This window comes from Manacus candei, unplaced genomic scaffold, assembly GCF_025592945.1.
Source record: "Manacus candei isolate 608988 ecotype Guabito, Panama unplaced genomic scaffold, ASM2559294v1 h1tg000073l, whole genome shotgun sequence".
Taxonomy (NCBI): domain Eukaryota; kingdom Metazoa; phylum Chordata; class Aves; order Passeriformes; family Pipridae; genus Manacus; species Manacus candei.
In genome coordinates this window covers 1,667,690-1,693,273 of record NW_026138121.1, presented here as the reverse complement: position 1 = coordinate 1,693,273, position 25,584 = coordinate 1,667,690, and the positions used below count along the sequence as shown (strand labels likewise).

Genomic DNA, 25,584 nt, shown 5'->3' with positions numbered 1-25,584 from the left:
GCTGATGGCATCTCCCAAAACCCACACCCAGCCCTTCTGCAGCTCCAGTACATCCCCAGCCTTGTTTTCTTCCAGCACTAAAAAGGAATTTGTACCATTTTCCAGATTCCAGCTTTGAGTCACACGGTGCCTGTCCTGCTGACACACTTGGGTGCACCACCACTGACCTCCCTGACCCGAAATCGTTATTTCTGCTGCAGTTCCAGAAGATCCCAGAGCCCTTCACGTCCCTACCTTTGACCTCCAGGCGAACCTGGGCCTCTGCTTTGCCCAGGATGTTGGTGGCCACGCAGGTGTAGATGCCCTGGTCCTCCTTCCGAGCCATGAACATCTCCAAGCTCCCGTTCTCGTGGGCCTTGTAGTTCCCTCCGTCCAGCGTGTTCCCCTGGCCGTTCTTAAACCTCACAACACCACAAAGGGCTGTTGTAAGGGAAGAAAGAGCAGGAAAACCCCCTGCCCTCCCCAGCCCTCGGCCTGGCAGGGGCAGTGCTGCAGCTCTTACCATCGCAGGGTGGGGATGGGGGAGCCGAAGAAGGGGCAGTCGAGCCGGGTGCGGTTGTTCTGGATGACCCTGATGAGCTGGTTGCGGGGGGCCAGGATCCGGGGGGGCACGTCTGCAAACAGCACAGAGCACAGCCATGCAGAGGGACAAGAAACCAGGTCCTGCTGCTCCTTTCCAGCCTCTCCATCCACCCTCCCGTTTCTCTTGTTCGTTTTTCCCACTGGCGCTTTCAAAACCCGGCGGAGTTTCTCCAGTCCCTCTCCTCTCCTCTCCCCCTCCCTTCCAGCCTGGCTGCAGGACTCAGCTCGTGTCCTGGGACTTGGCAGGTCCAGGGCAATGGATTTCTGCTCCAAAGCCCGGCTGCAGAGGTCAGGAACCTCTGTGGAGCAGCTAATGACAGAGAGGAAAGCAAGTGGAGAACTTCTGCAGGGCAAAGGGGGGTTGTAAAAGAGGGAGAATACCTTTGACGTGGGCAGGTGGTGATAGGACAAGGGGGAATGGTGTTAAATAGAAGAGGAGAGATTGGATAAACATTGGATATTAGGAAAAAATAGTTCCCTGTGAGGGTGGGGAGGCCCTGGCACAGGTTGCCCACAGAATCATCCCTGGAAGTGTCCAAGGCCAGGCTGGATAAACGTGGAGCCACCCGGGCTAGCGGGCGGCGACAGCAGGGTGGGACCGGGTGGTCTTTAAGGTCCCTCCCAAGCCAGAGCAGGCTTGGGCTGTGTGCCAAGCGAGTGCAGGGGGCTGTGCTCACCCAGCACGCTGACGAAGGCGTTGGCCAGCAGGTAGCCGTGCTCGTTGGAGGCGTTGCACTGGTACACGGCGCTGCTGCCGATCTGCGTGTCCCGGAACACGATGGTGTCCCCGGCCACCTCCCGGCTCGGGTTGTGGGCAGAGGCTTCAACACAACAGAGCACTCTTATTCAAAGTCTGCTTTAAGTCAAGAATTCACCGGGTAACAGCACTGAACATTCTCCCAGCCCGGCCCGGGGAAAAGCGAGTGGTGGTTCGTGACCTCCCCGGTCCCAGCGGTGAGCCCGGGGTTCGGCTTGGACTCACCTCAGGCACTGCCCTGAACCTGCAGTGAGGTTTAGTAAATCAGCAAAAACCACCCTAAACTAGTAGTAGTGGCCCTAATTAGCAGAAACAGCCCCGAACTAGCAGGAACAACCCTAAACTAGAAGTAAAAACCTTAAACTAACAGAAACTGCCCTAAACTAGTAGTAACAGCCCTAATTAGCAGAAACTGCCCTAAAATAGCAGTGAAGACCTTAAACTAACAGAAACTACCCTAAACTAGCAGTAAAGACTCTGAACTAGCAGAAACTAGTCTAAACTAGTAGCAATGGCCCTAATTAGCAGAAACAACCCTAAACTAGCAGTGAAGACCCTAAACCAGCAGAAACTACCCTAAGCTAGCAGTAAAGACTCTAAACTAGCAGAAACTGCCCTAAACTGGCAGTACCAACCCTAAACCAGCAGCAGGGCCAGTGTGTGAGCCTGGAGCCCGGGCAGTGCCTGGCACCCCAGCAGCAGCTCTGGCTCAGCCACAGGACCCTGGGTTGGGTTTGTGGTGGGGTTGGCACAGCCCCCCCGCTCACCTTCGATGGGCTCCCCGTTCACCAGCCACTGGATGGAGGGTTTGGGGTTCCCGTTGGCTCGGCACACCAGCCTCCCGTCCTCCCCGGGGGCCAGGATGAGGTTTTCGGGTTCATCCAGCCAGTACGGGGCAGCTGGAAAACACCCCAGGGCCCCAGTTACACCCCAGGGTCCCAGTTACACCCCAGGGTCCCAGTTACACCCCTGGGCCCCAGTTACACCCCAGGGCCCCAGTTACACCCCAGGGCCCCAGTTACACCCCGGGGTCCCAGTTACACTCCGGGGTCCCAGTTACACTCTGGGGTCCCAGTTACACCCCAGGGCTCCAGTTACACCCCAGGGCACCAGTTCCACGGGCAGCAGCTCCCCCTCCTGCCAGCTCCCCCTCTGCTGCTCCCTGGAGATGTGGGACAAGGAAAATTCCCTCCTCTCCAGGGGGTTTCCCCTGGTGGGCTCAGGGTCCCTCCTCCCCTCTTTGGCCACACGAGCCCACACTTCATGTCAGTGAAGTTCAGCTGAGAGCTCATCTCACGCTGCTTTTAGGGCAGTTTGGACGAGGTGGCTTCAAACTGAGGGACAGTTTAGGTGGGATCTGAGGGAAAAATTCCTCCCTGGGAGGGTGGGGAGGCCCTGGCACAGGTTGCCCAGAGAAGCTGTGGCTGCCCCATCCCTGGAAATGTCCCAGGCCAGGCTGGAGCAACCTGGGCTAGAGGAAGGTGTCCCTGCCCATGGCACAGTCTTTAACATCCCTTCCAACCCAAACCATTCCATGACTCACAGTTGGCTGGACATGGCACAGAACCAGCCCCTCTGGGAAGCCCCCAGTGCCCCTCCCAGCAGCCAGAGCCCCCCTCCCGTGCCCTCCCAGCTCCTGGCGTGGGGGTCCCCGAGATGGGAAGGTAAAGGTGACGTACCCTTCACTCTCACCGAGATCGTGTGGCGGATGCTGCCCATCTTGTTGGAGGCCAGGCAGAAATACTCCCCGGAGTCCTCCTCGGACACGTTGGAGATGCGAAGGGCCTTGTTGAAGTTCTCCAGCTTGGTTTTGCCCACGGGGAGCTCCCCTCCTTTCTTGTACCACATGATGTCCGGTGCTGGGCTGAGGAGAGGGGAGCAGGTCAGTGCTTTTGCCAGGCGGGGAAACGGCTCCCAAGAAAGCGGCTGATGATCCTGCACTGGGAAGCACTCACGGCCAGGGAGAAGGGCTGAGCCAGCTGCTGGGCCACCCTCCTTCAGACCACCCCCCCTAAACCAGGACCCTGAGCACCACCAGGTGATCCCCTGGTTCACCTCACGGCTTGGGGGGTGCAGGATCAGAGAACCCTGGAATGCTCTGGGTTGGAAGGGTCCTTAAAGACCATCCCACTCCAACCTCCTGCCATGGGGAGACCAGCAGGGCACTGGGGTAGAACCACAGCTGTCCTCACCCACAGCATGGTGAGGAGCTCCCAGGAGATCCACAGATCTAAGGAGAAACCAGTGGGGAATTATCCTTGGACAAGCATCCGGAGACACCTGCAAACCTCAGCTCTCCGTTTCCTCGATGCTTTTGTGCATCAAGTAGGTTATGAGAGCCTTGCTAAAAGAGAGGAATGACCCCTTGTTCCCAGACAGAGGTGTTTCCAGGGTGATTCAGCACCCTGGTCCCGGTTCATCCCACTGGGAATGACCCTGTGCCCCCCCAGGGTACGTACACTCCGGAGGCGATGCACTCCAGCAGGAGATCCACCCCTCGGAGCACCATCTGGCTGCTGGTGGTCCCGTAGGGATACATGAAGCTGGGAGTCGTTTCCGTGATCCCTCGGGCTGGAATCAGCAGGGGAGAGAAAGAGAAAACAAAAACAAAAGAAACAAAAAACACGGGGCTTTTAAAAAAAAAAAAAAGTCTCCTCGGGGGGTCAGAAACACGTCTCGCCCCCCCCCCCCCCCCGCCGACCTGGGAGGCTGAACTCCCCCAAAAATGCACCTGGAGGGGAGAGGAGGGCTCCAAATGGGGTTTAAATGAAGAAATGAAAGGGTGGAGAGAGGATGCTGGGCGGGCAGGGGGGTGGAGAAGCAGCAGAGGGTGGGCAGAGGGAGCTGAGCCGTGGGAATGGTCCCTGCACCAGCAGCTCCCACCTTTCCTGCCCATCCCTGCCTCTGGCACGAGGAAATGGGCTGAAATGGGATGGGACTGGGAAATACTGATGGACAAACACGTGAGGAAGGACGAAGTGGTCACAGGAAGGGTTTACTCAGGCAGCTGGGACACTTGGACACAGAGATTTCGGGAACGTGGAGCATCCCAGCACTGCCTGGGGCTCCAGCAGCACCAAAGAGCTTCTCCAGCCTCACCAAGGGCCTGGAAGGGCAGTGCCCTTTGGAAAGGAACAACTCAGCCACCAAAATGACACATTTCAGGACTGGACAGGGAAGTTTAATAGGAGAAGATCAGGGGAAGACACGAGGCAACTCTCTACAGATACACACGGTGAAGATCTCTCTTTGTAGGGGGGGGAATTATTTATTTATGGAATAAATTCCATTAATAAGTGGAATTACTGACCTAGATCTGGATCAGTGAGGACAAAACAGGATGAGATGGGTTTGAAAGCAGCAGTAGCAGAGATGGAAGTTATGGGATTAGGAAAGGGGGTGGAATGGGCAGGGCTGGCACAGGGACTCTACAAATCCTGGGGGGATCCGTGGGCAGAGCCCACCCCGGGGCAGGAGCAGGAGCTTGGGGTGCAGCCCAAACCCTCTCCTGAACCCCCAAAGCTTCTTTGTCCCAGTGGGCAGGAGGCAGCTGGGTGTGCCCAGTGCCAGGAGGGCTTGGGGGATGCCCACCTTTCTTTGGGAAGCCTCCAGAGCTGTGCCAGGGGGAGAAGGAGGGGGGAGAGAGGACAAGGGCTGTGCTGGAGTTCCCAGCCTGGCATGAGGGAAGGGAAACTCAGCCTCAGGAGTTAATCCATGCCTTGGAAAGGACTCCTCACCAGCCAGAGCCACACATCCCACTGTGGGACATGCAGGGGATCCCCGAGGGTTAGTCAGTTATTCCATTAATGGATTACCAGGGCAGGGAGAGCTTTGCTGGATCCACAGGGGTTGGTTCCCTGGGCAGGCAGACGCTGCCCTTTGCATCCCTGCCTCTGGAGAGGGTCTCATTCCTGGGTATCCCAACCCATCCCAGGCTCTGGGGGGCACAGCAGAGCCAGGGGCTGGGCTTGGAGCTGGAGTTTATCCCAGCTCCACCTCTCCAGCCACATCCATGAGCTTCTCCCACCTGATTGGGGCAGTGGGATATTATTCTGTGGGCTTTTGTCAGCCAACAGGCTGCAGGACTCACTCCTACCACAGCCCTGCTGGCTCAGGAGCCCAGGGCAGAACTAGCAGAGCTAAAGCAGCAGTGCAAGCCAAATTTTGTGAGCCATTTATTAATGATGACAATTAAAAATAAGGGAGATAAATTAGTATCCTACCCACCTGTTTAACAAACATAACACCAGCGTTGCACAGCTGAGAGACTTTTTGCCTCAGCACAGCATCACTAAGAAATGTTTTGCTGTTTCTAAGAAGGAGCAGCCAGAAATTCTCCCAGTTCTGCTCTGGCTCTGAACGTGTGGAAGCTCCAGCTGGAAGCTCTCAGCCATCCAGCAAAGTCTCACTCATCCCTCTGGATGGATCAGAACCAGAAAAATAAATCCTCTGGCTGTTTCCTTCTGCTCCAAAACAGACTCTGCTTCCAAACTGGTGGTTCCAGAAACATCCACTGCCCCCTCCCACAGCCCTGACCTGGTGGCATCTAAAAATTCTCCATCCCCTCTGGTGTCCAGGGCTGTGCACACCCTGACACATCCCAGCTGCTCTCCTGCTGCACAGCCAGCTCCAAACACCCCACAGGTTTGCCAAAAAGGACAGAGAAAAACCACCAAACCAGGCCTTGGTTTCCATTTAAAAAAAAAAAAAAGTGAGAAACTTCTGCTGATAAAATATCCAGTTAATCCTTTTAGCTTGTTTTTCCCTGGATAACTGCAGCCAGTTTGCCCCCACAATCCAGCTTGGCAGCAGGGAAATCCCTGCTTTTGCCCTGGGTGGGATGTCCCAGGGGCTGTTTGGGATGTCTGTCCCCCCCAACCTCACATCCACACAGCACATCCCATGTCCCTGAGATAAGGGATATCCCAGGAATGAGACTCCCAGCCTCTGGAGATCCCTTTGCCAGCTGGCTCCAGTGCTGTGCCCATCCCAGCACCCCAAGGCAGAGGCACTGAGAGCCCCGAGACCCCCAAACCCCCCAAATCCTCGGGATCCTGGTGTCCCTGTGCCCACCCCAAAGACTCCTGGCTTGCCCCAGCTGGTTCCAGTGGCCAGCAGAGCCAGGCAGGTCATTCCAGGGAGAGCCACGGGGTCAGCAGCAAGGAAAAGGGCTGAGGGTAACAATTATTCCACCAGCTCATCAACTATTAATTAATGAAGTGCTGGGTTGGACTTAGGTCTGCACAGGGGTGTGAGGGAGCAGCTGGAATTCACTGGGGCCAGGAGGTTTTCCAGGGGGTGTTAAGTGCAAATAATCCTGACAATGCAAAGAGCAGGAAGTTTATCCTAAAACAGGAATAGGACAGAAATCTTGGAGGCTGTGCAAACAAAATCTCATTTTCCTGACTAACTCTTTGGGCATCCCTTTGCCCTGAACAGCAACGAGCAGTGGGAGCTCAGGCAGCCCAGGACCACCCCTGTCCACTGGATTTCTCAGCCCAGGGCCACCCCTGTCCACTGGATTTCTCAGCCCAGGGCCACCCCTGTCCGCTGGATTTCTCAGCCCAGGGCCACCCCTGTCCACTGGATTTCTCTGTCCCTGAGAGAGGCATCTCCTCTCCTTCCTTTCTCCCCGAGGAACGATGCAGCTCGTGCAGCCCCCCTGGAAGCTGATTTTGCTGACAGTCCCTTTTCCCAGCCGTTTCTCCCAGCATTTCCAGACCATTCCCAGCCCCTTTGCTGCCACCAGCACTTCCAAGGCTGGTCCTGCCTCAGAGCCTTCCCCAGCACCCTCAGGAACCTCCTGCTCCTGATGCCAAATCCCCGTTCCCTGGGCAGGGAGGGAACTTGCCTGGCACAGTCCCCTCTTCTCACACTCCAGCTCTGTCTACTCTGGGCTGGCAAACCCCTCCTTGTCCCCAAAAGTCCCCGTGGCACAATAAGAAGTGCCCTGGGTCGTCCCAGGCCCAAGGGAAGCTGTGGCTCTGGGGGGACACTCCAGGGCACGGTGGGGACCAGTGTGGGGCATCCCTGGGGTTGTGCCCACCCTGCTGCCACCCGACCCCGGCCCCAAAAGCAGCAGGAGGGGCAGAAAGGGAGTCCTGCCCCATGGAGCTGGGGGGCTTTGGTGGGGTGCTCACATCCCTGGCACTGCCTGGGCTCTCAGCATCACCCAACCCAGCCCCACCTCCCACATTATCCCATCACATCCCTGACAATTCCAATCCATGTGACAATTCCAACCCATGTGACAATTCCAATCCATGTGACAATTCCAACCCATCCCCGGGGCAGTGACCCTGCCCTGGGGCCCTGCTGGTTTTGTGTGGGAGGCAGAACTGATGAGTTTGGGATGGGCTTCTCCCAGCAGAGGCAGGACCCAGAGGGAATTCCCTGCCCAGAAAAAAAAGGGCAGGAGCCTCGGGAAAGCCTCCAGCACACCTCCAACCTCTCAGCACACAAACAAAGCTCCAGGATTCCAAGAAAACCAAATATTCCTCTTTTTTTTGGGGAAAGCCTCCAGCACACCTCCAACCTCTCAGCACACAAACAAAGCTCCCGGATTCCAAGAAAACCAAATACTCCTTTTTTTTTTTTTTCCTTTTGTTTTTCCTCTCCCAGTCACTGCCTGGTTTTAGCTGCAAATACAGGAGATGCTCTTCCTGGGGCTGCTCTTTCTGAGGACACCCAGAAGGGGGACGCTGGGTCTGATCTTTAAATCATGACACGGAGGGAGCAACCCCGGGCTCGCTCAGATCCTCTTATCCCCGACACCTCCCGAGCTGGGGCTCTGCAGATCCTCTTAATTAGCTTAAAAACCTCGCTCATTGGAAAGGGTGAAAGCTTCCAGGGGGGCTTTGGCTCGTTTTGTGTCCCTGTCCCTATTTTTTTGGCAAAGCTGAGGGCACAACCCCCCCGAGGGGCCGGGGGGGGCCCGGTTAGTGCGGGGTCAGTCGGGTTAGGCGGGAGGTTAAACCAGAGCAGGGGCTCCACAAGCCGGGCTTGACTCACCACTGTACATGGCAGTGTGATTTCGTAAAGACGTTTCGTTATGGGGCTTCTCTGCAATAAACAAAACACTGTGAGCGACCCCGGGGGCACCAAGCGAGGGGGGGACGGGCAGGAGGCAGCACAGGGGACAGAACAACATCCCAAAAGCGAGGGGGGGACAGCAGGACAGGGGACAGAACAACCTCCCCAAAGCGAGGGGGGGACAGCAGGACAGGGGACAGAACAACATCCCCAAAGTGAGGGGGGACAGCAGGACAGGGGACAGAACAACATCCCCAAAGTGAGGGGGGGACAGCAGGACAGGGGACAGAACAACCTCCCCACAGGCAGGAGCACAGGCAGGGGCAGGGAGACAGAAGCACAGCTGCCCTCCGGGACAAACACGGCCACAGAGGGGTTGTTTTTCCTCCTGCCAGGTGGGAAGGCGACTAAAACTGCGTGTGAAAAGCACAGGGTAAACATTTCCGATAAGTGTTTTGCTCCGAAAGAAACAAAATTGCTTTTAAAAAAAAAAAAAAAACAAACAAAGGAGATGTGTTTTTTTTTTTCCCTCTCAGTTTCTTAACCACAAAGAAAATCGTCTTCCAGCTGCTTTTCCCCCAGCACGAAGCAGAGGCTGGGGACAGCCAGGATTTGGGCACAGCTGGGCAGTGGTGTGGCAATGGGGAAAGGTGAACAAATCAAAATAATAATAATAATAATAATAATAATTATAATAATAATAAGGCTCTAAAAGCATAACCTGCTGTAAAATCCCTTTTAGTGACAAGGTAAGGAGAGCAGGTTGTGTTCCAGCTCCTCAATAAGATGCTGCTCTTGTTTATGGACACCCAGCACGAGCCATCAGCTATGAAGAATAATCACCCCTCTGAGAGGAGTGGGGGGATTCATCATCCTGACCTGAGAGCGCTGCAGGATCTGCCCTTCCCAGCTCACATCAGTACCCAAAAGGGGGTTAAGAGAGCCCAGAAGATGCCCAAGAGCTGCCTGGACCTGGATCCACCACCAAACAATGCACAGAGGGATCCCTCCCTGCAGCCTTTCCATTCTCCTCTTCCTGCATCCCATGGCAATCCCATGCCATGATTTTCCAGCACCTTTTTTTAAGGAGCCAGAGCTCCTGGCCCGAGGCTGAGATGATCAAAGAGCTTGAGACAAATTCAAGTTCAGCCCCTCTGAACAATGTAAATATAACCCACTTTTTTCTGTAGTGACAGGTGAGAAATCAGAGCCTGAGTTCTCGAAATCACAAAGAGAGCTCTGGGGGGCTCCCGGGCTGGAATTTGCATCTGATCACACAGCAGATGTTTCCTGAGGAAAACTGGGAGAGAGGGCCCGGTTCTCCACATCCAGGGAGTGAAGTGGTGGCCCCTGAGTGCAGCAGGAGGGGGAGCTCGTGGCTGTGGGCACACACAAACCTGCCAGGGTTTCACCCACATCGCTCCTGCACCTGCACAGATCTGGCAGGCTGGAGCCTCTGGAGGCTCAAACCACCCCAGATCCTGGTTTGCCAGGATTTCCCCAGCTCACACCAATCCAGGGCTCAGTCCTTCCCCAAGAGGTGAGCGCTGGGATTCTCTGCCCAGCTCTGTAAACAGGCAAATAATATTCAGAATTAAGGACCTGCTCCCCCTGCCCTGCTGGCAGAGCCTGCTGGAGGATTTCAGTTGCTGGGTCTCCACTCGAGCTCTGCACAGAGGAGAAGCTGCCACAAGGAAGTGTAAAACCCCCCCAGGCCCTGTCTGAGGTCCCTTAAACAGCAATTCCTGCTGATTTGAGCTGCTGGGAGATCAAATTAAACTCCCACCACTGGCAGCCAGGAGCCCCTTGTGCCTGCTCTGCCCCCCCAAAACACAGCCAGCACCCTCTGCCTCCTGGCTGGACCTCACTGGGAAGGGGGGATGGCTCCTGGCTGATGACTGGGGCCGAGAGAGGATGGGTTTATATTGCCTGCTGATTTTTTTGGTGCTCTGCAAGCACCTCCCACCCCCCCAAAACAGAGCCCATGTTCTGCAGGACCCGCAGCAACTCAGCAGCCTCAGCTCAGTCCCCTCTGCCAGCGGCCCCACAGCACACCAGGAACTCCTTTTCCTTCAACCAACCTCCTTTGTGGAGCAGAAGCCACTGGAGGCTGGACCTGCTCTGCAGAGAGCCCTGGCTGTGCCCCTGGTGTCCCCCAGGGTGATGCTCCTCCCGTGGGGACACCGGGATCGCCCAGGGTCACCCCCCGAGGGCTCCGTGCCCCCTGCCAGCACATTCCCAGAGGGAAGGAGCCAAAGAGCAGCTGGGCAGGGACACCCTGAGCTGGGCAAGGCTGGCACACACTCAGCTCCCCACCCTCGGGGCAGCACCAGCCCCTGGAGCCAGACCTGGAGCAAAGGGAGGCCACGTCCAGCTCCACCTCCAGCTCCTCAAAGGGGGAACAATCCCCCAGGATTTCACCTTCCCCTGCGGATGGTGGGAGTGCCCCACCTGTGCTGGACCCTTCCCAGCTCATCCCACACACGTGGATTTAGGGATACCTGTACCAAGAAGCTGCTGGAGGGAACCAGCACCCCCTCCCTGCCAGAGGAGCCCCCCAAGGACCACCACCCCTCATCCAACCCCCTTCCTGTGCCGTCCTAAATAAACAAAGGAGGCCACTCTTCTCCCTGGGAGGCTCCAAGGACAGGATTGAGGTGTCTGGAAGGAAACCCTGGCCAAGGGGAGCCCCAGCCCCGTGACACTTACTGGTTTTCACCTTGAGGGTGAAGGGGTTCTTCTGCTGGATGGTGTGGGTGAAGTGGAAGCGGGCGTTGCAGCTGTAGTCGGTCAGGGCGTCCTGCAGGATCACGTTGGAGAAGTAAAGGTCCCCGTTCTGCCCCTGGGACACTCGCTTGTCCTGCTGGATGGGCTCCATGGCTGTGGGCACAGCGGGCACTGAGACAGGGCTGGGGGCTCCTGACCAGCCCCAGGGCAGGGGGGGGGCTCTGAACCAGGGTGAGGACCCTAAACTAGCAGGAACAACCCTAAACTAGCAGAAACGGCTCTAAACTAGCAGAAACTACCTTAAACTGGCAGTAAGGACCCTAAACTAGTAGGAACAACCCTAAACTAGCAGGAACAAACCTTAACTAGCAGGAACAAACCTAAACTAGCAGAAACTACCTTAAACTAGCAGCAACTGCCCTAAACTAGCAGAAAATGTCCTAAACTAGCAATGAAGACCCTAAACTAGCAGGAACAACCCTAAACTAGCAGAAACTGCCCTAAACCAGCAGAAAATGTTCCAAACTAGCAGAAACTACCCTAAACTAGCAGAAAATGCCCTAAGCTAGCAATAATAACCCTAAACCAGCAGCAAAGACCCTAAACTTGCAGAAACTACTCTAAACTAGCAGTAAAAGCCCTAAACTAGCAGCAACAACCCTAATTAGCAGGAACAACCCTAAACTAGCAATAATGACCTTAAACTAGCAGGAACTCCCTTGAACTGGCTGTAACAACCCCAGACTAACAGAGACTATCTTAAATTATCAGAAAGTGCCCTAAACTATCAGAACTGCCCCAAGCTAGCAATAACAACCCTAAACTAGCAGTAGCTGGGCTGACCTACCAGAAACCAGCCTAAAGCAGCAGGAAGTGCCTTAAACCAGCAGCAGGGACCCTACAGAGGGTTGTTGGGAGCCCTGAGGGGGTGGGCAGGGGGGTCCCCACTCACAGCTGCTCATCCAGAAGATGACAGGCGGGGGCAGCCCCGGGGGGGGGTTGCACTGCAGGCTCAGAGGGGCCCCTTCATCCACCTCGATCACATCCACCTTCTCCTTGGGCCACAGGGGAGACTCTGCCACGGGAAACAAGGGCACGTGAGGGAGGGAGGGAGGGACAATCCACGCAGCTCTCCCCGCTGGGCCTGGCCTGCTTTCCATGGGGTGGCCTCAATGCAAACTTTATTTCTGCCTGGGCATGACTCCCTGAAATCCATGCCCTTGAATCCATGCCCTTGAATCCACACCCTTGAGTCCATACCCCTGAGTCCATGCCCTTAAATCCATACCCTTAAATTCATGCCCTTAAATCCCTTAAATCCATACCCTTGAATCCATACCCCTGAATCCATGCCCTTGAATCCATACCCTTGAATCCATACCCTTAAATCCATGCCCCTGAATCCATACCCTTAAATCCATACCCTTAAATCCATGCCCTTGAATCCATACCCTTAAATCCATGCCCCTGAATCCATGCCAAATGTTTCCCTGTTGGTTACAGCCATAACCCCCCCACACCTGCTGGATGCCCCTGGAGACAGGTGAGAGCTGGAGGAGGCTGAGATCCCAGAATCCCAGAATATGCCAAGTTGGAAGGGACCCACAAGGACCATCCAGTCCAACCCTCAGCCCTGCACAGCCCCATCCCCACAGTCCCACCCTGTCCCTCAGGGTGTTGTCCAAACCCTCCTGGAGCTCTGGCAGCCTTGGGGCTGTGCCCACTGCCCTGGGGAGCCTGGGCAGTGCCCAACCAGCCTCTGGGGGAAGAACCTTTGCCTGAGATCCAACCTGAGGATCCAACCTGAGCCATTCCCTGGGTTCCATCCCTGGTCCCTTCCTGAGGAATTTGGAACTGCCATGAGATCTCCCCTCAGCCTCCTCTTCTCCAGCTGGACACACCAAGTGCCCTCAGCCCCTCCTCAAGGCCCTTCCCCACCTTTGTTGCCCTCCTTTGGACTCCCTCTGATGGCTTCACATCTCTCCTGGCCAGAACTGTCCCGGTGTTCCCATGAGGCCACACCAGCTCTCCGTGCCCCCTCCACGGCACAGACCCCCCCAGCCCTCCTGGCCAGTGACTCACTGGACACCTGGAGGTGGATCTTGCTGGAGAGGGCAGTGCCATAGTCGTTCCTGGCGAAGCACTGGTACTCCCCCTCGTAGTCCTCGGGCCTGCCCCCGCTGTGGAAGTCGATGACGAGGGTCCCCGAGCGGCGCCGCATCGACACCTTGGGGTCCTTGGCCACGTTGAAGAACTTCCCATTCCGAGTCCAGGAGAAGCTGCAAGCACAGGGTGGTACCTGGGGGAGGTCCTCACCTGGGCTGGCAGAGCTGGTGGTGGCCGTGGCACAGCCAGGTTGGAGGGGAGCTGCTCCAGGGGGGCACTTACGTGGGCACGGGGTTCCCTTTGGCCTCACACTCGATGAAGATGTTGTCCCTGGGGTCCACGATGTAGTCCTTCACCGACTGCTTGGTGATGGTGGGGGGCTGGGGCACTGCAGGGCAGAGGGGACACCCTGAGCAGGGCTGTGCCCACCCCTCTGCCACCCCCAGCACATCCCGAGGGGATGCCAGCCCCTTCCCCAGCCCCTTCCCCAGCCTCTTCCCCAGTCTCTTGCCCAGCCTCTTCCCCAGCCTCTTGCCCAGCCTCTTCCCCAGCCTCTTGCCCAGCCTCTTCCCCAGCCTCTTGCCCAGCCTCTTGCCCAGGCTGCACCCCCCATCTGTGGTTTGCAGCCCTGAGGAAGCTGCCTCAAGCACGGGTGGGGTGGGCTGCTCTCCCCTCTCAGACTGTGGCACTGCTCAGGTTCCCTTTAGGTACCAAAACCCCTCCTGGTTCTCACTTGGTGGTTTGGATCTCAGAAATTCCAGTTACCTTTTCCTACTCCCACGGGTTGAATCCCATTGAAGCCCATCCTGCTCCTCAGGGAGGGGCTGCAGCTTCCAGGGACCCCCAGACATTTACAGGGGCTCCCTGTGCAAGAAGGAGGCCCTAAAACCCCCCAGGGTGGCCCCAGGGGGGCTCCTCTAAACTGGTGTTTAGAGGGGCAGGGCTGTGAAAAGGGACACACAACCCCAGAGCTGCTGCAGGACCTGGTTCTGGCCCTGAACTTGAAGATCCCAGCCTAGGGCTGAAGGTCTGAGGGTGTTTGCTCATCCCCCCCAGAGCCAGTGATGCTCCAAATGTGCCAGGAGGTGGGGCTGAGCTTGGCACACCAGCTGGTGCCAGGCAGAGGAGCCCACCCTGCCCTCGGGGCTGCCAAAAGCCACAACAAACCCCTGCAGAAACAACATTCCCATGGTGAGGGCAGCCTGGCTCCTGCTCCAGGGGCAGCCCAGAGCCCGGGAACACCTCCCGAGCTGCTCCAGCTGGGCAGGAGAAGTGGCTGCTCCTGTTCTGGCCATGGGCAATGCCCTCACGCCCAGGGTGTGCCCCCATCAGCCCCCTGCTCTGTGCAGATCCCTCATGCAGAGGACACGGACACACAGAGGGCAGGGAACACTTACATTCACTCTGAATACTTGCTGTTATCCCCCAAGTGCCAGCAGAGAGGAGAGAAGACAAGAGGTTAGTTGGGGAGCAGCCCCAGGTTTCTTGTGCCCACGGACCCAGCAGGTTGTTCCAACACTCCACACAAACCATTCCAAGGCTCAGGCGTGTCCTGAGCTTCCCCCTCGCTGCCCACGGGGGAGAAGCTGCTGCTGAGGGCTCCTGGGGGCTCTCAGCTCCTCTGCAGGAGGGTTTGCCATAAAACACAGCACAGGCTGCCTGGGTGGGCTTTGGGGTGCCCACCCCCCTCACCTGCAGCGCTGGAGACCCCCCAGCAGTCCAGAACATTCCCCCTTTCCTGGGGCTTATCCTGAGCCCCCAGCTTGGCTCAGGTGCTCTAGTCCTGGTTTTGAGTCCCCTGCTCAGTTTTTGAGGCAGGTTGGCTACACCAGAGAGGATTTAGGGTGACTTTCTGCAGCGTGAGTGGTTTAAAAAGAAAAAAACGACGACAAACAAAGGAACGAGAGCGAAGGGAACCCGGCTGTGGAGCAGGAAACTCCCCCTGTGCTGAGCAGACCTTCACTCCACCTCCTGCCCCGGTTCAGGGGGAGATGTGAGAGGGGTGAAAGCACAACTTACGATCCAGAGGGACCTCGATGGTGCTGCCCAGGTGCTGGAGGCAGAGGGCAAAGACGATCCCTGCGCAGGGGAGGCGGTGCCAGGGCATGACCATCCTGGAGGGCTGGGCAGGGGCAGCCCCTCGGAGTGTCCCCGGGGCAGCAGCACGTGCAGAGGGATCCTCAGCTGCAAAACAAACCCAGGCCACCATCACAGCTCCGTTCCTGCAGGAATTGAGGGTTTTCAGCCCTAAAAACAATGTTTGTGTGGAGGGCTGGGGGTGTGAATAGAGCCAGGGGTGGTCTCCAAGCTCTGGTGGTGTGAGCCCCTGGGCACAGCTCTCCCACCTCTGGGTTGTTCTGCTGGCAGAAAATCAGCTTTAGGGGGGTTATTTGTGCTCAAACCCTGGAGGGACCCCTTGGATCACAGAATCCCAGGATATGCCCAGTTGGGGTGGCAGGAGAAGGGCCTTGCTCTCCCCTGGCACTGATGGAAGGTCACTCAGAGCTACTGAACACAAAAGCAGTGAACAGTCCCCAAAGGATAAAATAAAAAGGATGATTTGCTGATTAAAGAAATAATAATAATAATAATAACAATTGTATTTTATGGTCAAGAAATGCCTAAAAATATCCAGTCCCTCAGCCAGGGCACTGGGATGAGCCTCTGCATTCAGCCTGGGGATAGCAGGGCACTGGCTCTGGAGCTCCCCCAGTGTCCCCAAGAGCCTGGCACCGACCTGGTACAGCTCTGGGAGTGGGGGCACAGAGAGACCTTTCCTGCCTGGTCTCTAAACGAGCCCATTTCCCCCCAGCTCCAGCCACTTCCCTGCCCAGACACTCCCTGGTGCCAGGTGTGCCTCCCACCCAAAGCTCCTGAGATGCTCCTGCCAGGAGCTCCTTTGCCACACACACCCCACTCTCTATTTTGCTCCTGATGAACCCCCCAGACTCCCAGAGGAGCAGCAGGGAGGACAATTCCCCCCGTGGGGACAATCCCCCTCCCTCGTGGGGGGGGGCTGCATCACCTGAGTCACCACTCACTGTCCAGAGCAGAGCTGTGGGAAGGGCAGCAGCTCCCTCAGCTGAGAGCAAAAGATGCCAGCAGGGCAGGAAAGAGTGGAAAGAGTGGGAAAAGGAGTGGAAAGAGTGGAAAGAGTGGAAAATCCCCAGCCCTGCTCCTGCCTGGCCCTGGCAGGGGCTCTGGCCGGGGATGTGGAGCAGCACCGAGGCCATTTGGCGAGCAAGTCCTCCTGGAACACAAACCCCAGGCTGCAGCTCGGGATGTGCTGCCCCTTCAGCTGTCCCCGAGCTCGGGAGGGAGGGAGGGAGGGTGGGAAGAGGGAGGGGGGGCCCTGCACGACAGACAGAAGCCGGGAGCAGGGGCTGTGGCCGGCGAGGAGCAGATGTCAGGGAAAACCACCGGCCCTGCCACATGGCCTGGGGAGCTCTGCTGAACCCCCACGGGCTCCAGGCAGCTCTGGGGACACTCCTCCCTGTCACCCTGCTGGGCAGCACCAGGGGTTGGGGGTTCTCCCCCAGGTCCCAGTGTGTCCCAGTGTGTCCCAGTTCCACCAGCTGGCAGGCTGGAGGCTGGGCAGGGGCTCGGAGGGGAGCGTTGCTTTCATCTATTCTGCTCGTTCTGAGGATTTTCCAATCCAGCTGTTGCCGTAAAAATAGTTGAAGGACAGAATAATTATAGGGCCGGGCCAGTAATTAAAGTCATGTCCAGCACTTGTGCAGTCCTGTGATCAGGTCATGCTGAACAAAGCTTTTCAAATTACTCCTTTAGCTCCCTGTCTGAGGGAAGAGATCATTTTGATCTGCAGCCTTCCTTTTTTTAAAGCAGTCCATTTCTCCAGTTGCAGCTTAAGATGAGTGATGGACCCGCTGGTTTTATGTCTCCCTGTCCCTGAGCACGAATCTGACCTGAGTTATGAACTGAACCAGCCAGTTCTGCACCCAGAGGCAGCAGGGAGGAGGGTTCTGGAGTCCTCAGGATGCTCCCAGAGTGATGCTTCCCATCTCTGTCACAAAATGCTTTAAAACTCCTCCATTCCCAGATATCTCAGGGCAGGGAGGGGGAAAGGCAGCAGGGATTGAAGCAGTGCACATGGACAGGCTGATTTGGGGCTGGAGAGCCAGGAAGGTGTTGTTTTCTTTAGGCTGGGTGGTTGTTGTGGGAAGGGAAAGGAGGGGGTGCCTTTGGGGGACATTTGTGCATATTGGAATAAAGAAAGGGCTGAGCCCAAACTCTGACATCTCAAATCACAGAATGGTTTGAGTTAGAAAGGAACTTAAAGCTCATCCAGTGCCACCCCCTGCCATGGGCAGGGACACCTTCCACTGTCCCAGGTTGCTCCAAGCCCCGTCCAACCTGGTCTGGGACAATTCCAGGGATGGGGAGTTCCCAACCCCTCTGTGCAACCTGTGCCAGGGTCTCAGCACCCAAAGGGCACATCCTGCCTGTCCCCCCTGCACAGAGAGGTTGGGAACTCCCCATCCCTGGAATTGTCCCAGGCCAGGTTGGACGGTGCTTGGAGCAACCTGGGACAGTGGAAGGTGTGACTTCCACTGGGACTGTGAATGTGGGGCAATATCAGGAGGAGGTGAATTTGCAGGTAACTTTGGAGCTGAAAAAGGGGCTGAAACCACAGGCAGAGCTCTGTGGGATTGTCCCAGCATGGGGGATATCAGCCAGGGAGGATGGGCTGTAGGACAGCACCGACCAAGAGCAAAGAAACCCCATGACAGAGCACACTCAGAGTTCCTCCTGCCTTTGGGAGGGCAAATGCCAGGCTCCTCCAGTCTCCTCCAGCTCCTCCAGTCTCCTCCAGCTCCTCCAGGCTCCTCCAGTCTCCTCCAGGGCCCCTTTGTCTGGGCAGATGTGGGTGCAGGAACAATCCCCGGCCGTGCCTGCGTGTGTAGGTGGCTCCTGGGGACAGGCAGTGCCAGAGAACACAGCCCCCATTGTCAGGGGACAGGGACATCTCCCAGCACAGAGCCCAGAGCTGCTGTGGGAGCACAGAATTCCGAGCTGGGGGTGCTGGAGCTGCACGATGTCCATCTGCTCCTGAGGCTGCTTCAACCCAGGCTGGCCACAGGGGCCAGATGAGACCCAGACCCCTTTTCCCAGACTCAGCATTCCTTAACCACTGCTCCTGGCCCTCAGAAGGGATCTGAGTCCTGCCCAAAGCGCAGAACAAGCCCTCCCACCTCATCCCTGCAGCCTGATGGGATGGCCAGAGCTGGGGGAGAGGAACTTCTCCCTGCAGAGTCCTGTGGGGCAGAGCTGGTCCATGATGAGGGTATATTTTATATTCCAGCTAGTTCAGCGATTTAAAATGAAGATGGAAAGCTGGGTAACAGCCTGAAAACCCTCCCAGCCAGAGAGGAGAAACTCTGGAGCTTCATTTCTCCCTGAACGTGGCAATTTAACACGCATTTTGCTCCCTCCCTGCCTCAAGGTGGGGGGAAATTTCTCCCCTCCACAGATGGTGGAGCAGCACAAGTGAATCCTCACATCCCAGCCCCAGAGCTTCCCTGCTTCCCCCCTCCATCTGCTCAGCACCAGCACGTTCCTGCAGGGTCTGGGTGGCTCAGCCAGGAGTGCTGGGAGGGCTGGTTTGGCCCTGACCAGCAGGATGAGCTGGATGAGGCTCCTCGTGGGCAGGACACGAACCACATTCCACAAAATCCACTCCCTCCCCCTCCGGCTCCAGAGCTGGAATCAAAAGATGTGTGGGAACATCTCCTCTTGCTGCAGAGATCCAGCTCTCAGCCAGAACCCACCTCAGGCCAAGGCAGCACAAGCCAGGACGTGGATTCCCCCCTCCCAGGGCTGATTTGGCCGGAATTTGGCTCAGAATTCCCAAAGCCCCATCCCTGCAAACAGCAACACGTGGGATGCAGAACCTGAGGGCTTCCCTGGGGGCACAAATGGCACCGGGGAAGGGCTGAAATTAATTTCCTTCCCAACAGTTGAACGAAATGAGACCTTGTGGGATAACAGTGGAAACAAATCCCTTCCCTACGGCCCCACTGCTGGAAAACAACCTCAGCTCAGCCAGGAGGGCTGGGAGCAGCCACAGAACCAGTGAGTAAAGGGAATCTCTGGTTGAAGTTAAATAAAATTAAAGAGGTCCACGATGAGGGATTGTTTTTAATCAGCTCATTAGGTCCAGCAGGATGCTTTCAGCAGCAATTAGACATTTATCCTTATTTACGGCTGCAAGAGGAACAGTAAAACTTGAGGAGCTGCTGTTCCCAGGAACATTCCTGCAGCACCATTTATTGCATGTCAGCTGCTTAATTAATGCTGATTGAATAGCACAGAGCAACGTTTCCACCAAAAGAGAAAACACTCTTGGTTTCAGATAATGAAAAACATTGATTTCAAAGGCACGTGTGGATGTGAATCCCAGGCTGGGAGAGGGAAGGGAAGGCTCCAGGGAGACCTGAGAGCCTCTTCTAAGGCCTAAAGGGGCTCCAGGAGAGCTGGAGAGGGACTGGGGACAAGGAATGAAGGGACAGGACACAGGGAATGGCTTCCCAGTGCCAGAGGACAGGGATAGATGGGATATTGGGAAGGAATTCTTCCCTGTGAGGGTGGGGAGGCCCTGGCACAGGGTGCCCAGAAAACCTGTGGCTGCCCCATCCCTGGAAGTGTCCCAGGCCAGGTTGGAGCAACCTGGGCTAGTGGAAAGTGTCCCTGCCCATGGGATGGGCTTTAAGGTCCCTTCCCACCCAAACCATCCTGGGATCCCGTGGAACGATGCACAGACAGCCACATCCCAACAACACCCCTGAGAAACCCCTCGAAGCAAACGCTGAATTACAGGGCAGGAATCAATGGAAAGAAGGAAGGACATGATGGCCAAGGCAGGAGATGATCCCTTGGCATTCCCATCCCGAGGGATGGCCCTGCCCTTTCCCCGGGGTGGGGGCAGTGCTCCCGTTCCCTCTGCCCCGAGGAGAGAGAGGAGCTTTGTGTTCCTGGCACCCAGCTCTCACAATTGTTCTGGGAAACAACTGCCACAGCAAACCCCAGCAAACCCCTTTGCATCCTGTCTTCTCCTCCTTAAAAACCCACCGTTCCCACCCAGTCAGCAACTGGCACTTCAGGGCTGAGCACCCTCTGATCCCAGGGAAGAAGGAAAGCCAGGGAAAGGAGGGTTCAGCGTCATCCCTGTGTACCTGCTGGAACCCCAAAGGAGTCCCCAGACACAGCTTTTTCCCCGTGCTCTGAAGAAAAGGACATTTCCCCAACCACAACCTGCAGCAGCAGAGCTTTGCAGAGGCACCATCCCTGCCAAAACCCTCCAGAAAAACTCTAGGCAGGCCCCGTTTGTTCGGGATAATTAACTGCCCAGCTCTTTGTCCCATCGCACCTTCAGCACATCTTTAAGGAGCACATTTGTAAGGATTGTTGTCCTTAAGGAGCACATCTGGAAGGAATGTGTTTTCAAGGAGCACACCTTCGAGGAGCTGCACCTTGAAGGGATGTGTCTTTAAGGAGCACATTTTTAAGGACTGTGTCTCTCAAGGAGGCAGTTAAGGTGACTGCAGGGTTACCCAGTCAAAGGCAATTTTCTGTGCGGGTTTGTGCAGTCCCTGAAAATCAGATTTCCCAGCCATTTCTCATCCCCTGCTTTCCTGTCTCCCTCCTCTGCGGGATTTTTCCTTTCCCTCCCTGGATCTCTCCTGGGTGTGGTTCAACCCTGAGCCCCCGCGGGGTATTAAAAGCACCAAAACAAACGAGCATTGAGAGAAATCTCCCTGATACCCTCGGGATTTTAGGGAATGGCTCCCTAAAATCACCCCCCCAGCCAACGCCGCGGCAGATCCCTGTGGATCCACTCAGGGCAACACGTGGGAAGTGGGAATGAACCCATCAATCCCTGAACTTCAGAGCTGGTGCTGGCACTAAGGAGATTTGTGCCTGAGCTTCTCTCAGTGGCTCAGCTGACCTTCCAGCTGCACCCAGGATCCTATTCCAGAAATACTTTGGAATGGGAGGGATGGGATAACTGCTCCTGGAAGCTCAGGCTGCATTTGGCAGGGTTGGAGAGCAGAGAGCCGTTATGGTTTGGGGAGTTCAATCACCCCCTCCTGGAGCAGCTCATCACCCCCGAGAGCACGAGCAGCCCCGGGGACGGGCCCTGCATCCGTCACGGTACCGCATAAATGTGAATTAATTCATCATCCTGTCCTCGTGGCAACGCAAGGAAATGGTGTCATTCTATTAGGGAGAGGGGCTGGAGCCTGCCGAGGCTGAGCGTTACCCCAAGGTCAGACAAAAGATATGGCAGGAGTGGGAAATGAGCTGAGATCACCCAGAGCACTCGGCGCTTAATCAGAAAATACCATTTAACCTTTGCAAACCGGTCACGGGCGGGGGGAGAGAGAGGAGAGCACGAAACTTCCCATGGAAAGCAACGATGTGGCCACTGCCAGCCGGCACATCCCACCCCCCACATCCCACCCCCCGGAGCCCCCACGGCAGCTGGGAATTGGCCCCACGGCAGCTGATCCATGGGATGGGCTCGGGGGCCACCCCCGGGGGGCACCGGGTCACACCAGCCCTGCTAATCAGCTTCCCACCCTCCTGGGGCTTTTCCTTTCATCAGCCAGAAAGAATAAAAAAAACCCAATTCATCGGAGTTATCACTGGCTGGAAAGAAAGGGGGTGTGGAGAGTTTCTGTCTGGGTGTACCTTGGGCATGGAGGGCATTGAGGGTGGGGTGGGTTACAGGTAAGAGGAAAAAAACCATCATTTTTAACTGGGATTTTGAGGGGAAATTATTTAACAGCTTTGCTTATATTACAAGAAAAAACACACAGTCCCTGAGTTAATTAGGACGTTGCTTCGTTTAGGAGGAACAAGAAAAGGAACTGGTGAGAAAAATAGGGATTAAAAAGGAAAAAAATCCAGGTGGGAAAGTGTCTCAAAGAGGAGTTTAAGGGGCAGTTTGGGGGCACAGGACACGGCTGTGTTGGCAGCTGAGTTGGTGCTGCCCGGGACCCTCCCTGTGCCCCTTCACCCAGCAGGGAGGGATCCTGGGGGATACTGGGGGATACTGGGGGATCCTGGGGGATCCTGGGGGATACTGGGGGATCCTGGGGGATCCTGGGGGATACTGGGGCCGGTCTGGGAGCTCCTCCACCACCATCCCCACCCCAAAGCAGGAGTTCTGACCCCACAATTGTTGGGTGGTGACTGAGAGGGACACTTGGGCAGTTCCTGATGGAGCAGCTCCCAGGAGCAAACCCAACCCCAGTGGCAGCACTGGGGCTCTCCCCCAGGAGAGGGGGAGGTGACAGGACAGAGCCATCCCATTCCAGCACAACCCCTTTCCAAGGCCATCCCTCCCACGATGCTCCAGGGGGGAGAAGAGCAGGGCAGGACACGGTTCCTGCCTGTCCCCACAGCGTCCCCCTGTCCCCACAGTGTCCCCCTGTCCCCACAGCGTTCCCCTGTCCCCACAGTGTCCCCCTGTCCCCACAGTGTTCCCCTGTCCCCACAGTGTCCCCCTGTCCCCACAGCGTTCCCCTGTCCCCACAGCGTCCCCCTGTCCCCACAGCGTCCCCCTGTCCCCACAGTGTTCCCCTGTCCCCACAGTGTTCCCCTGTCCCCACAGTGTCCCTCTGTCCCCACAGTGTCCCCTGGCCACCCCTGCTGGGGCTGCAGCATCTGGCCCTGGTGATCAGCCAAGTGCTAATCACGGGCTATAAACAGTCCCTGCAGCTCTGGAAAAGCCTCCTGGCTCCCAGAGCCTGCCCTGCTCCTGCTCCTGCTGCCCAGGAGGGCACCCAGAGCTGGGGGGCTTGTCCAGCCTGAGCTCCGAGGAGCTGATGGGCAGCCACCCATCCACACACGGGAATTCCCCTCCCCAGGAGCTGGAATGCCACATTCCCAGCAGGAGCCACGCAGGCTCCTCCTGGCTGTGCCCAGCAGGCAGTGAGGTCAGTGGGGACCCACCTGCTGCAGCCCCACGGGTGCCCCATGGGATGCCCAGGCCCTGCTCATCCCTCAGTGCCCCCCATCCTTTTGCCAACGCCCCCAATCCACCCCCTCCACCCCCTCCCAGGTCCCCTCTCCCCCCGGGTGTAACCGGATCCAGCACTCCGGTGTCAGGACAAGGCAGGAACACGCCTGGAGAGGATTAATCCCATAAGTGAGCTGTAGTTACAGGCTCCAGCTCCTCCCCAGAGCCTGGCCCGGGGCCCTCGGGCTGCTGGATCACCTTACACAGCTCGGGTGGCAGCTGCCACACTCCCTGTCCTCCACCCACCTCCCCGGGACCAGGTAGCTCCATCCACCCCCCCCAGCACATCCAGGGGCACATCCTCACCCCCAAACCCAGGGATAAACCTCCCAAGAGGTAAGGAAGCTGCTCTGCTCCTCCTGGAGCACATCTGCTTCCCCTGCTCTGCAAAATGCCTCTGACACTGAATCCCCAAGCAGAGAAGCAGCAGATCCAACATTTCAGCCCTTTGGGGGAGGTGGCAGCACAGGAGGAATGGGAGGGAAGACAGGGAAATCCTTCAAAACCTCGTCCAAAAATGCCAACAGGGCTGTGTGTGAGCCTGGCTCTCTCAGAAGATCTGGATTTGCTATTAATTTGCAGAAATGCTCTTTGGACAGGTTTTCCTTGCCCTGTGAGGGCTTGGACCTGAATTACACCCAGGGAACCACAGGAAGATCACCCCTTCTCATTACACCCCTGTATCAAGTCCCATTAAAGCAGAATAACAGGGCACATGGCTGGGAAATCTGGTTTTCAGGGACTGCCCACCTGCCACAGCAGCACAAACCTGCACAGAAAATTGCCTTTGACTGGGTAACTCTGCAGTCACAAAGCCTGTCTTGTAATTGCTTCCCAAAAAGAGCAGAACGAGTCACACAAATGCACATTTTAGCCAGTTTTCCAAAGGAAAAGCCTTCCCTGCACTGCCTGGCTTTCAGCTGGGCTCTGCCAGTAACTCCTCTCAGCCTCTTGGCCCATTTCAAGTCCAGCTGGAAACTCCTTTAGCTCTGGGAAAGACTCGATTCCTCCAAGTTCAGGGACAGTGGAGCTTTCACAGACTCGCCCTGGAGATTTCAATGCACAGAATTTATCAGTCCTGCAGTTAAAATCAACCCAGCCCCTCCAACCACCCCAACCTGGGCAAAGGGGGCACCTCCAGCCCCCCTTCCTCCCTCAGACCCCACAAACAACACCCTGGAGCAGAATCCCAGAGTCCTGGGATGGTTTGGGTTGGGAGGGACCACAAAAGTTCGTGCCCTGGGCAGGGACACCTTCCACCAGCCCAGGCTGCTCCAACCTGGCCTTGGACACTTCCAGGGATGGAGTTTATTTCCCCAAATGACCCAGATGGGATGGTCTGGGTGTCTCCTGGTGGGGTTTGGTGGCCCCGTTCCCACTCCTGTCCCCAAACACAATTTTCAGCTACAAGAACCTTCAACATCAACAAATACTCCAGAGCTTAATACAACAAATAAACTTCTTCCCCCCAACGTCAACCTCACCAACCCACCAACACCCACTCCATCACACTTCCTTTAGCCAACACATTTTTGTCATCCACTAAAACTGCTGCTCCAAACACCAAAAATTCACCAACCAAACGAACCCTGAAACCAACACCAACCACCACCACAACTAAACCAAAACCTCACCAACCATAACCAAACCCCAAACCCAGTCACAGTCCCTGTAGCTTCCAATAAAGCTCAACACTGAATCCTGTCAGCCCCTGCTGAGAGGCAGAGTGTTCTCCCCTGGTGAGAAATCACACCTTATTTATTACCCTGAGCTCGGAACCGGGAGGGAAACACCATTCCCTGGGATTTCTCAGCGATGCCTTCACGAGTTTTCCCGTTCCTCTGCACCAAACTGTCACCCTTTGCAGCTCCTCGTTGGCAGGGGGGGCACAGCCCCTCCATCTGCCTCCTGAGCCCCCCCCAGAACAGCAATGAGTTAATTGGCAGAACCATTTGGCTTCTGCATAATGAAGTTGGCACAAAACCAGCTCTGAACCCTCAGGCTTGGTTCCTGCGTTTAAAAAATGAATAATAATAATAATAAAAATATAATAATAATAATAATAATAATAATAATAATAATAATAATAATAATAATAATAAAGGGATTTAGGTGCCTGTTGAAGGACCAGGCTGGTGTTTGGTGTTTGCTTTAAAAGAGGCACAGGCTGGGAGGCCACGTGGAGCCAGGGATACACAGAGCTGAGGAGCTTTATCTGCCTCCTCTGTGTTGCAAAATAGCTCTGGAAGAGATGAAACCGTGTCCTACAAAGCCTTGCAAGCACAAATCTCCTCCTGCCGAGGCGACTGGGAGCAGCAGGAAACCTCACTGGGTA

The 25,584-nt window shown here is 56.3% G+C and overlaps 1 protein-coding gene across 22 annotated transcripts in view; it reads right to left on the bottom strand.

Moving 5' to 3' along the window:
* The window catches only part of NFASC (neurofascin), an 83,669-nt gene that overhangs the window by 40,690 nt on the left and 17,395 nt on the right, over positions 1-25,584 (bottom strand). For 12 of the 22 annotated variants that reach the window (XR_007907957.1, XM_051808810.1, XM_051808809.1 and 9 more), the window contains exons 2-14: positions 15,224-15,388; positions 14,602-14,619; positions 13,487-13,592; positions 13,181-13,377; positions 12,051-12,173; positions 11,081-11,251; positions 8,351-8,401; positions 3,799-3,910; positions 3,019-3,203; positions 2,107-2,238; positions 1,260-1,403; positions 503-614; positions 235-401 (exon numbers count right to left, since the gene is read on the bottom strand). Coding sequence is in view for 21 of the 22 variants with exons in the window: in XM_051808810.1 (XP_051664770.1) it covers positions 235-401; positions 503-614; positions 1,260-1,403; positions 2,107-2,238; positions 3,019-3,203; positions 3,799-3,910; positions 8,351-8,401; positions 11,081-11,251; positions 12,051-12,173; positions 13,181-13,377; positions 13,487-13,592; positions 14,602-14,619; positions 15,224-15,317 (1,612 nt within the window). In the remaining variant the exon portion in view is untranslated. The remainder of the gene's footprint in view (positions 1-234; positions 402-502; positions 615-1,259; positions 1,404-2,106; positions 2,239-3,018; positions 3,204-3,798; positions 3,911-8,350; positions 8,402-11,080; positions 11,252-12,050; positions 12,174-13,180; positions 13,378-13,486; positions 13,593-14,601; positions 14,620-15,223; positions 15,389-25,584) is intronic. The other 10 variants (XM_051808816.1, XM_051808821.1, XM_051808828.1 and 7 more) reach the window with 3 other exon arrangements.